General features: G+C 44.5%; 1 protein-coding gene across 1 annotated transcript in view; it reads left to right on the top strand.

The window, feature by feature from the left end:
* Positions 1-200: 200 nt before the first annotated feature.
* The window catches only part of ntng2b (netrin g2b), a gene marked incomplete at both ends in the record, with an annotated part of 96,226 nt that continues 83,677 nt past the window's right edge, over positions 201-12,749 (top strand). Inside the window, one exon of the mRNA XM_083793406.1 lies at positions 201-422. Coding sequence (XP_083649532.1) covers positions 201-422 — 222 coding nt within the window. The remainder of the gene's footprint in view (positions 423-12,749) is intronic.

A 12,749-nucleotide genomic window follows, 5' to 3' on the forward strand; every position in this document is an offset into this window, starting at 1 on the left:
TATAGCTAGGTTACCTGCTACTCTATAATACGTTCACTGGAGCGGAAGCAATCCACCAGCATGTTGAAGTTACAATCCTTATGATCACCACACGCGGCCCATGCGCTTCGCCTCACTTCTGAGTACCGTGGCCCCCTCCACCTCACCGCCGCCCGACGCCGGACCCCCCAGCTCCGTCCACTGCTCGTCCGCCGGCGGCCATGCTCCTTCAGGCGGTGCTGCTGCTGCTGCTGCACTGCGTGGCCCGGCTCACGCTAGGCCAGTACGAGCTGTGCAAGTCCCTGGTGAGCACGGACGAGGGCTCGGTCTGGGAGCACTACGCCTGTCAGCCGAAAGCCGCGTCCATGAAAGACTACATGCGGATCAAAGTGGACCCGCCGGGGATCACCTGCGGAGACCCTCCCGAGAGGTTCTGCACGCTGGTGAGCAATTTTACACACTCCATTTCACTGCAGAACTGATTTTGAGAAAGTTCATTCATAGCATAGGCTATATGTGGTGTAGGGCCGGCCTATATAATATAATATATATAATATTAGGCCTTGTAAGGCTATCAACTTTACTTAACTATATAATAAAGTGCCATTCATTGCATTCTTCTTATTCTTCTTATTCTTATTGTTGCTGTTGTTATTTTAATATCATCATCAGAAATCACACATGACCTTAAATGTGACAGTGAGTATGAACGATCCATATTAGGCTTTTATTATACAACATGATGAAGTTTATCATGTTGCCTATATGGATAAGAACAACATTACCTCATAGAGAGGTTCTCACTGCTTATAGTTTCATGGTCGCCAAACAGGGACCTCACCACACCGCATGGTGAAATGACTTGGCATGGCTGGACCCCCCCCTGGGAGAGGTCCGGAGGTGTTGTTTATCCCATTCTGACCTGAGATCAGATTCATACGAGGTTTCCGCCGGACACACACTGGTCTGATGAACCCATTCTGACCTGAGATCAGATTCTAAAAATGTCAGTCGCTCTTCGATTTTTCAAAAATAGCAGACCTACAAGCTCGTATCGCGCCACTCGGTGGCGCGATATGAGCTTGTAGATCTGCTATTTTTAAATAGCTAAAGCACAACATGATGCCGACACCAAAATGGGTGCCCGTTCAGAATGGGTTAATACACTGGTATGGAATTGGCAGACTCATCATCCGGTTTGATTGGCTTTTCTAGAGGATTTCAAATTACATCTGATAAAGGGCAAAATGGATAGAGGGCAAAAGGGTGGAGAACTGCACAGTATCTGATCTTTCTATGCACGATTTAACGCATACGCCCATAGGCTATATAGTTACCATTTTGGGTAATATAGGTTTAAGTAAGAGGGACTATAACATCACTGTAATTTAAAAAAGGTCTGCGATTAAAGATCTCTTAATGCTCCTTTTCCCAAAGTTTTTTTCTTTTTCTTTTTTTTTTACTGGAGGGTGCTATAGTCTAGAGGAGTGACACAACCAGGCTGATAATGTTTGATAGTCTGTAGCTCTGGGTGTATAGTTTGTATTCTTAATGGCTTGTTTGTTTTATCCAAGTAATGAAAGTGTCTGGTAGTTGTTGGAGCTGTGGTGCTGAGGTGTGTGAGGAAAGACTGTTAACGTGTCAGTATGTATTCGCAGTTACTGCATACATGTATGTTTATCTGTGAATAATATTTACAAACTCCTGTTTGTACACATGTTTGTATGCATGCATGCACGCACGCATGCGCGCACACACGCGCACGCAAGCAGAGAGAGACTGTACATTATATACACAGTGGTATACGCGGAGAGATGCCTCCCATCCTTCTTCTCATTGAGACTAATAAAAGTGGCAGGAGTCATTTGACATCAGGAGGAGCGGATATTGTGCTCCTTGGATACCTAATGGTTAATGATTTGTTTAATGCAAGAAGTAGCGGAAACCACTGACGTCTTGAGAAAGCCTCTCCAATGACTAATGACTCTTTAGAGGAGAGAAGGATGGATGGAGGGAGGCAGAGAGGGAGAAGTGAGGAGAGACACTTGCTGCCATAACATATTGACGTCTGCCCTCTAATGGCGCTGGCCTGGAAAGTTCTACAACTATGTTTCTGAGCAAGCAATGATGAAATATTGATGGGGTCCTTAATGGGCTTTCCTTGCAAGGGCTTTGCCAGCGACGCCATGTCCGTATAGGCTCCCAGAATGTTCTCCTATGGTGGAGAGAGAGAGAGAGAGAGAGGGTGGACGAGGAAACAACGGTGGTCTTAGCTTAGTCAGCACTTCCACATCGGGATCAGGATCATTACAGTATTTTTTTGTTCCGGTTCACTTCACGCGCACCCAAGGTTGTGTGGGGATTGAACCAGGAAACGTGTGGACCAGCTGGAACGGCTGGTGAGATTGTTGTGAGACCGCAGGTCATTAATAGATTTGAGTCATGCTGCTTTGCTGCTCGGGGAGATCACAGAATCAGAAAGTATGGGTTCAATTGGGATTTCATATTTCACGAGTCAAGAACCACACCATTGAGAACAGTTACGTTTCTCCCCTTTCATCCGTATAATAAGTATAATATTAGTTGAATAGCTTTGTGAGTAGATAATTGCACAATTACCGGTATAATTATTATCTTCGGATTCTAATAGGCTATATACAAAAAAATAACTAAAACCTAACCCTTTATATCATTCTATTTGGAGCTACACAACAATCCTTAGTGCAATTATTATTACTATTATTTCTTTTTTTTAATCAAATATTACAACAATGTTCTGTAGGGAGTCAAATCATTATAACAATTATTTGGTGTAATATTAAATTCCCTTGTAAATACTGTAGAATTTAGCCACGCACTGTATCTCTTCCTCCCTTTCTCTTCTATCCTGGACCCTCTCTAACTCAATATCAGTTGAGGTTATTTGGTATACAATATACATTTATTTTCTGAAAAGCAGCATTTATTTCCCCTCCTCCTCTCACCTGCCGGATCTGGCAGCTTTACAGAAAAGCCGGTTTTCGTATCTAATTGGGCGTACATTTACATTCACTCATTCAGCAATCCCACAAGTCAAGGGAAAGTGCAGGGCACCGAAAAAAGACTGCATTACCCAATGCGCAGAGCTGCTCATCCTTAACCCATTCTGACCTGAGATCAGATTCTAAAAATGTCTATTACATCCTGACAGTTTAATTATTAACCCATTCTGACCTGAGATCAGATTCTAAAAGTGTCTTAGATTTTTCAAAAATAGCAGACCTACAAGCTCGTATCGCGCCACTCGGTGGCGCGATATGAGCTTGTAGATCTGCTATTTTTCAATAGCTAAAGCATAACATGATGCCAACACCAAAATGGGTGCCCGGTCAGAATGGGTTAATAAGTCTTGAGACACACTGCAGAAGGTGCTGAATATCTTCCCCCTTCTCTCGCCCCAATAACTGTTCTGCTACAGTAGGTTCCTAAGAAAACGCTGGGCAGATTCGACATTTTGACGTTTTTGATGTCGAAAACACGGCTTTCCCTGCTTTGCGTTGGTTTAGCCCATTGAGGCCGGGAACGCATATGAATGTGTCGCTTTAGCTAACCACTTTAACCATTATCTTATACTTTTAGCTGTTGAAAAATAGCAGATCTACAAGCTCATAGCACGGCCGAGCTTGTAGATCTGCTATTTTGGAAAAAAAACGCAAATGCAAATCTTTGAATGTACAGTATATTCTTTGCTTCTGGGAGGTTCCTGGAACAAAATAGTTTGACATGGGGGTCGCCAGCCAAATACATATTTGGGGCTCCTTGACAAGAAATATAGTTTGAGAACCACTGGTATAGAAACATGAGGATTTTCAGAAAACTATCACGATTTCACAAGGCATTTTATAGAACCTGTTCTCGGGTCCTAATGAGTTAGGTTGGTCCCTCTGTCCCCTCAGGGATCAACTGTGTATTTTCTATTTATCTCTCTTGTTCCTGGGGAATGCATGCAGCAGTCCTTCTCTTCCGCCAAACAGGTCAGCATGTTGGCTTATTTCAGCACCCATACGCTCCACTTTGAGGACTATACGCTATACTGTTGCTAGTTGCTCTGTATTAGGAGGAGCCTCAGTAGCTGGTTAGTGCAGCTTCTCTGAAGTGCAGCTACATGGTCCCAGCAAGCTCTGGGGGAGATGGAGAATGAAAGAGTGTGCGGGCGTGTGCGTGCGTGCGTGCATGCATGCGTGTTTGTTGCGGACAGGGGTGGCTAATGATGAGGGAGAGGTGAGGAGGATCCCAGCTTAGCTAAGCAGAAAGATGAAATCAGACCAGTGTTGCTTAGTAGTATGCGCACGCACGCACGCACGCACGCACGCACGCACGCACGCGCACACAGTCTGTATACGAGAATGCCGCATTCAAAAAGACCTTGGTCTATTGCTGTTCGTGTCAGTTGTTTTTGGTTTTGAACCAAAACCTTCAATCACCAACTCCCTCGGGTCGAGGTTAAGGAGTAGTCCTGTGGATATTGGCTGCAGGCAGGTGTACAGTATACATGTGCAGAAATGCACCGTATGGAGAAAAAATGCGACATTCACATGGAAGAGTGCCATGTGTTAACAGTAACACACGGTACTGTATGTGTACCAAAAATGCATAAAGTAAGACAAAAATCACATCCTCCCGCTCCACAACAGATCTGCCCAGTTTAGACGGTAGAAATCAGCCAGCTCTAAAAATAGACATGAGAGAGGAGAGAGAGGAGAGGGAAAGAGGAGAGGGAGAGAGGAGAGATAGAGACAGAGAGAGAGAGAGAGAGAGATAGAGAGAGAGAGAGAGAGCCGCGCAGCAGCGGAAGAGGAGCTTGCTGGAAGGAGAGAAAGATGGCAGCTGGTAGCTGTGAATCAGTGGATGAGTGCATGCTTCCCAGACTGGGCCTGTGTTCATGCCGCCTATACTGACCTGCCTTGCCCTGCCCCGGCCCTGCCAGGCTTTGCCCAGCCTGCCTTCCCCCAGTAGCGGGGCCATAGCCTAGGCAACGGACATCAAGGGCCATCCGCGCCTCAGTGGTGGCCCATCCATGCACCTCCCTGGAGGTGAAAGCTAGCCATGCAGGTATCCAGTATCCTAATAATAACACACCCTTGGAGGTGAATTTGGGCACAGCGTGAGCATAGGGAAGGGAGCGCAGGGCATAATTAACGAAGAGAGTGCAGAGAAAATGTGAGCAGGAGAAAGAGCTACAGTGTACACAGAGTATAGCGAAAAAAGCTCAGTGCTAATATATACATTTTGCAGGGACGTGCAGAGAGTGTTATAGTAGGCAGGGGCACTTTTGGACAAAAATTGTGAAAATAGCATGATCTATACAAGCTCACAACCCATCATGCTGCGACGCATTGAGAGCTTGTTGATCAGCTAATTTCGGGATTTCGAAACAAATTAGCTCAACGCAAAATGCTGCATGTTCAAGTTCAGGAGACTATGGAAAAAAGCAATTCTCCCAAATGCTGCCTTAATTCCGGCATGGCATGGAAAGGAGTGGCATTTGCATTTCTTTCACCATAAGTAAATGCTGCTTTCGTGGTCTCGTTGTTTTACAGACGGGTAAAAGGGCAGCGGCCAAAGCCCCCTTTGATGTCTACATTATGTGTGCACGTGCACCTGCCCATTTGTAACTCTGAGAGTTAAATGAACACTCGGGATTTGCCAGTGTGCGTCAGTGTGGGAACGGCGGGGGGGGGGAAGCAATGATATCATAGCTTGCTTTCTTCGTGGGTAGGGAGCTTTAAGACAAGGCATGAACAGTAGGACAGTTGTAAGTGAGACTTATCCATGGAACCGAGGTGATACTAAGTAGGATTGCGGCCACAACACTACTACAGCCTCAGGTGAACTCACGTGACAGCTGGATGACAGCTGTCACCTCAGGCTCTGAGGGCCTGGCATGCATTGCATGGACAATATTACAAACTACCCAGGGGGCAAAGGGGGTTGACCTGCATTTGCCATGACCTCAAAGGTTGTCCACCAGAAATAGTATCTATGACCCCGTAGGATCACAACCTATATGGACAACCTGGTCAATTTTTTGCTGGAAGTCCAATATGGCCGCCGCAATATTGGCCCCTATTAGTTATAATGGGGGGTGAATAGGGCAAAATTTTAAACCAAAACCAAAATCCACGAAACTTCTCAGCGAAACTCCACAATATGGCCGCCACAATATTGGCACCCAGAAAATAGGTTTGGCTCTAACTTCTGAACCAGATGAGCTAGAAACGCAAACTCGGTGTCTATTTCATGTTTTCTGACCATGAGAGACTCAATGGAATACCTATTTTCATTATTGGGTGTGTCTGGACCCTTATTGTGCATATTTACAAGATGGTGGCTACCCGAAATAGTGCTTTACCATGATTTCTACCATGATTGTTGACTGTTTTAGCAAACACAAGCAATATTAATCCATTGGCTAAGATTTATGACACAGAAGGGACATATATCTTTGACCTTGCATATTGTCATTTCCCCTCAGATCCTATGTAGAGTTGTAGGAATGATTTCAGATAAAATCAGAGACCAAAACAATGTATCTTAGAGATTACTTTACTATGGGACTGATACTATGGGATTGAATGGGAGTGACAGTCCCATAGTAACAGTACCTCCCATTCACTCCCTCACTCCCATTCAGTCCCATTCACTCTGAATGGGAGTGAATGGGAGTGACGTATCCTCAGTGATGTATCCTGAGGTCAACGGGGTTTCGGGTCTCTCAACATCATACCCCTCACTCAAGCGACCCAGCCGGGGTTGATCAAGTCCCGACTTACGTCCCAGTAGCTACCCTCAATCAGTCCCACTAGGGAAAAACCAGCGGCACACAATCCGTTGGAACTACTCCAGAACTACTCTGCCAGGGCTGGGAGGTACACTTCTGGCACATGGAGGGACTAGGCTCTGTGGGTTGTCTCCTGGTCGGGCCCCTCCTACGTCTCACCAGGTCCACTCCTGCTCTCACCAGGAGTAGAGCGAGGACCTGTGCGTTGCACCAGAGTCCCAGCACCAGACAGTTCATTCAGGAGTGGTGGGCATTGGGCAATGGTTCCGCAGGGTCATGGTGCTGCGGTTCCGCTTGCTGCTTGCATGGCCCTCCTAAAGGCCTCACCGAGGGTTGTTGGACTTCATCCTCACAGAGGACACAGGCTGGGGCGCTAACCCATACTGCTCACCCGGGTGCCGTCTACATTCCGGCTGTCACCCGTCTCTCCGGTGTCACCAGACTATACCTGGTTGTCACATACTGTAGTCTATTCCTATGAGTCACTATATAAATAGAAGAACTATAACTAAAAAACATCGCATGGATGCACCTGGGACGTATCCTCAGTGATGTATCCTGAGGTCAACGGTGTTTCGGATCTCTCAACATCATACCCATCACTTAGGCGACCCAGCCGGGAGTGATCAAGTCCCGACTTACGTCCCAGTAGCTACCCTCAATCAGTCCCACTAGGGAAAAACCAGGGGCACACAATCTGTTGGAACTACTCCAGAACTACTCTGCCAAGGCTGGGAGGTACACTTCTGGCACATGGAGGGACTATGCTCTGTGGGTTGTCTCCTGGCCGGGTACTGTTACCCATAGTAACAGTACCTCCCTTTCACTCCCATTCACTCCCATATTATCAGTCCCATAGTAACAGTACCTCCCATGCACTCCCATAGTATCAATCCCATAGTAACAGTACCTCCCTTTCAGTCCCATTCAGTCCCATTCACTCCCATTCTATCAGTCCCATAGTAACAGTACCTCCCATTCACTCCCATTTTGAAAGGTGTGTTAAAATGTCACATTTCACATTTTATTATGACTTAGGCAAAATAATATGGCCTAAGTCTCCCTCTTGACATAGGCCATTGTTTTAATAGGGTGTAACAGGAAGGCCTTTTACATTAGGGCTCAGGTGATTTTACCAGAGGTGGCCAGCATCACCAGGTGGTGATTTAGGCCAAAAAAGCAATTTGGCCAAAAATGACTTAGGCAATTAGTTTAATAAGGTGACGATATTCAAAACAGTCAACAATCATGGTAGAAATCATGGTAAAGCACTATTTCGGGTAGCCACCATCTTGTAAATATGCACAATAAGGGTCCAGACCTTAGAGTATATATTTCTAGAGAAGGCACCCAGAGGAAACCCTGAGGCGAAATGGACATAGTGGCCGGATTTGGTAGTGCAGCTCGAGCCAGCGCTGCTCCGTTGACTATCATTGCGCACGTTCATGTGATTGGGGCCATGACACGTGAACGAATGTTTCATACGTGAACGCGCACAAACGGCACAATGATAGTCAACGGCAGCGCGTTCATGTGTTTGTAACCAATCAATCCCAGAATGCACTCTGTTCCTACCAGGAAGGAGGAGTGAATCCGCCTCATGCGCTTTTGAGCAACTTAATGCAAGTGGATGGGAGGAGAACTCGGGTGTCTTCTCTATAGATATATAACTCTATGGTCCAGACACACCCAATAATAAAAATAGGTATTCCATTGAGTCTCTCATGGTCAGAAAACATGAAATAGACACTGATTTTGCGTTTCTAGCTCATCTGGTTCAGAAGTTAGAGCCAAACCTATTTTCTGGGTGCTAATATTGTGGCGGCCATATTGTGGCGGCCATATTGAATTTCATGGAAACCTTCAATACAAAATATGTTCATATTTATATCATTGATCAACCTGAGAAGTTTCGTGGATTTTGGTTTTAGTTAAAAATTTTGCCCTATTCAACCCCAATTATAACTAATAGGGGCCAATATTGCGGCGGCCATATTGGACTTCCAGCAAAAAATTGACCGGGTTGTCCATATAGGTTGTGATCCTACGGGGTCATAGATACTATTTCTGGTGGACAACCTTTGAGGTCATGGCAAATGCAGGTTTCCTAAAAAAAGGGTGGTTTGCCCCCTGGGTAAACTATAGCGTCACAGCCAAATCAAACCCCAAACTGATTCATCGCTCGTTGATTCATATGATATACAGCAGACCTGCGGCTTGGCACTTGGCTGAAACATTTCAGGACTCACTCGTCAGGGTCGGTATGGTGTGTGTGTGTGGGCCTCACCTGTCTCTTGTAGCATCACTTGCACCCCCGCTTGACCGATGTTTTGGAGTAAGGGGCATAGTTACTATAGCCCATTCTGACCTGAGATCAGATTCATACGAGGTTTTCCACTGGACACACACTGGTCTGATGAACCCATTCTGACCTGAGATCAGATTCAAAAAATGTCAGTCGTTCTTCGATTTTTCAAAAATAGCAGACCTACAAGCTCGTATCGCGCCACTCGGTGGCGCGATATGAGCTTGTAGATCTGCTATTTTTCAATAGCTAAAGCATAACATGATGCCAACACCAAAATGGGTGCCCGTTCAGAATGGGATAGTATTGAACCCTGGGGGACCCCACTCAACAAAGTACACAGTACGATTTAAGTGGACTGTGTGCGTGCGTGCATACTGTATGCATGAGTGTACACATACTGTACAGTACGAGATGTAGAACTATACTTGTCCATAATTATACGAGCATCTGTGGGAGACAGTGAGAGAGAGAGAGAGTACGTGAGAGTGTGACTGTGTGCATACATTTCGAAGCCGTTTGGTGTGCTATAATAATAACATCAATGTATGTCGCTCCCTACAGTAGCGCCACATACTGTATACAGTATACTGTATACAGTATAATGTGTCATGCCCTTACTGGTAATCTGAGCATCGTCCAGATCCTTCTGTACTGTCCGTCCTGTAGCAGTAGATATGCATTACATAATATACTGTACCAGTGTTGATTTTGACAGCAACATTTTAGCCGACCAAATATCATAAGATATCATAAGCCATATAGTTTTAGTCGACAAAATCAACACTGTACTGTACGCTAGCGTGCTTTTCAACAGACTTTCAGACACAGTATTGTGAAGGCGTGTGCGTGCGTGCGTGTGCATGTACACACAGTACAATATATGTACAAAGACTTGGACACATACAGTTCTATCTATACTTCTAAAGCATTTTTAGGTCTGATGATGTGGAATAGTCAATTGATCGTCACTTCACAGTACTGCCATGTGGTCAAATACTGTATATAAAAGGATGTTAACCCATTCTGAACGGGAACCAATTTTGGTGTTAGCAGCATCATGTCATGCTTTAGCTATTGAAAAATAGCAGATCTACAAGCTCGTAGCGCGCCACCGAGTGGCGCGCTACGAGCTTGTAGGTCTGCTATTTTTGAAAAATCGAAGAACGACTGTGACATTTTTAGAATCTGATCTCAGGTCAGAATGGGTTAATCAGACCCAGTGTGTGTCCAGTGGAAACCTCGTATGAATCTGATCTCAGGTCAGAATGGTTTAAAGGGAGGGGGGCTCATTTAGCAGGAGTTTTCCACTCTGCCGTTGCAGCATCATCCCATTTAGGACGGGATCGCCATCTGTGTCGCTTTAGCGTTTAACCACTTCTGACCTGAGATCAGATTCATACGAGGTTTCCACTGGACACACACTGGTCTGATTAACCCATTCTGACCTGAGATCAGATTCATACGAGGTTTCCACTGGACACACACTGCCACTGGTCTGATTAACCCATTCTGACCTGAGATCAGATTCTAAAAATGTCAGTCGTTCTTCGATTTTTTTCAAAAATAGCAGACCTACAAGCTCGTAGCGCGCCACTCGGTGGCGCGCTACGAGCTTGTAGGTCTGCTATTTTTGAAAAATCGAAGAACGACTGTGACATTTTTAGAATCTGATCTCAGGTCAGAATGGGCTAATCAGACCCAGTGTGTGTCCAGTGGAAACCTCGTATGAATCTGATCTCAGGTCAGAATGGTTTAAAGGGAGGGGGGCTCATTTAGCAGGAGTTTTCCACTCTGCCGTTGCAGCATCATCCCATTTAGGACGGGATCGCCATCTGTGTCGCTTTAGCGTTTAACCACTTCTGACCTGAGATCAGATTCATACGAGGTTTCCACTGGACACACACTGGTCTGATTAACCCATTCTGACCTGAGATCAGATTCATACGAGGTTTCCACTGGACACACACTGCCACTGGTCTGATTAACCCATTCTGACCTGAGATCAGATTCTAAAAATGTCAGTCGTTCTTCGATTTTTTTCAAAAATAGCAGACCTACAAGCTCGTAGCGCGCCACTCGGTGGCGTGCTATGAGCTCTGTACTGTATGTGTCCAAGCTATTAACCACTTTAACCATTATTGTAAACTTTAGCTGTTGAAAAATAGCAGATCTACAAGATTTTATTTTTTTTATAATAAAGGTCATTACACACTGGCGAATTAGCGACGCGATGCGAATAAGCGATCTGAAAATGCGAAATATTGCATGTTGCAGTTCGCCTGCGAATCTCTGCAAAATACGACACCAGAGCGAACAAATAAAAGCGAAAACGGTCGCATTTTCGCACATTCGCCACTGATGTGGAAGCTTGCATGGACTTCAATTGTTTTTTTTTAAATGCGAATTATTCGTACGAATATATCGCGTTGCTAATTCGCCAGTGTGTAATGACCTAAATACTGACCTATCGATACTGTATATTGGCCGGTGTTATGTAATGCTTAATGTAAGTCGCTCTGGATTAAGAGTGTCTGCTAAATGCCTAAATTGTAAATTGTAAATTGTAATGGCAGCAGGATAATTTATATATTTAACTATAAACTTTATTGTTAAATAAATGATGTGTAAAATTACGTCTGAACAGTACTTAATTTGAAATGTATTAATTATAAATAAAATAATAAACAAAACGCAAATAGAAGAATTTCTAAATGACTATACAAGCATATTTCTATATGCATTATGTTTTGTAAAGAGAAACACAACCGATATACAACTATATATCGTTGCTAGGCCTGATTGATTGGTCGGGCTCCAAGTAAAAATGTTACAGTATTATTATGTATAATGTCCCACAGAGTGTATATTAATAGACATCCCCAGTGTGATGGTAAAACTTCAACAAAAGATTAACGTTTTAAGTGAAAAAGCAATATCCCTTCCTTTCCCCCTCTGTCGCCTTTTTTTTAACAGGAGGGTCATTTCATTTGATGCTTCTTCAAAGATAAATTGTGTTCTCCGACGGTGTGTGTGTGTGTGTACTTTTATTCCCCTTTCTGGCAATACAGCCTCAAAACGTCTAGTTGAAGTGGAAAGAGAATGAACAGATTACAGAGGGTCAGCAGAGTGATGATTGTATAGGACAATATTTGAGACGTGACCATAAAAGTTGGAAAGAGATCAAAATGAAGTGAAAGGAACACAATATGCAGAATACGAGGAGATTTGCTGATAATTCATTCAGAACTCCAGCTCGCAAAGTCATACTGTGATGTCTGCAAACTGATTTCTGACCATTTGTCGGACAGATTAAGCCATTCTGAACGGGCACCCATTTTGGAGTCAGCATCATGTTATGCTTTAGCTATTGAAAAATAGCAGATCTACAAGCTCATATCGCGCCACCGAGTGGCGCGATACGAGCTTGTAGGTCTGCTATTTTTTTTAAATCGAAGAGCGACTGACATTTCTAGAATCTGATCTCAGGTCAGAATGGGTTAATCAGACCAGTGTGTGTCCAGTGGAAACCTCGTATGAATCTGATCTCAGGTCAGAATGGGTTAAAGGCTTCACTCCACTGGCCGTGTTTCGTCCAGATTCCGCCTATGCATTTTGCACAGATAACATGAAAATGTACCTCTC

Source organism: Protomyctophum parallelum, assembly GCF_964188405.1.
Source record: "Protomyctophum parallelum genome assembly, chromosome: 21".
Classification (NCBI taxonomy): Eukaryota; Metazoa; Chordata; class Actinopteri; order Myctophiformes; family Myctophidae; genus Protomyctophum; species Protomyctophum parallelum.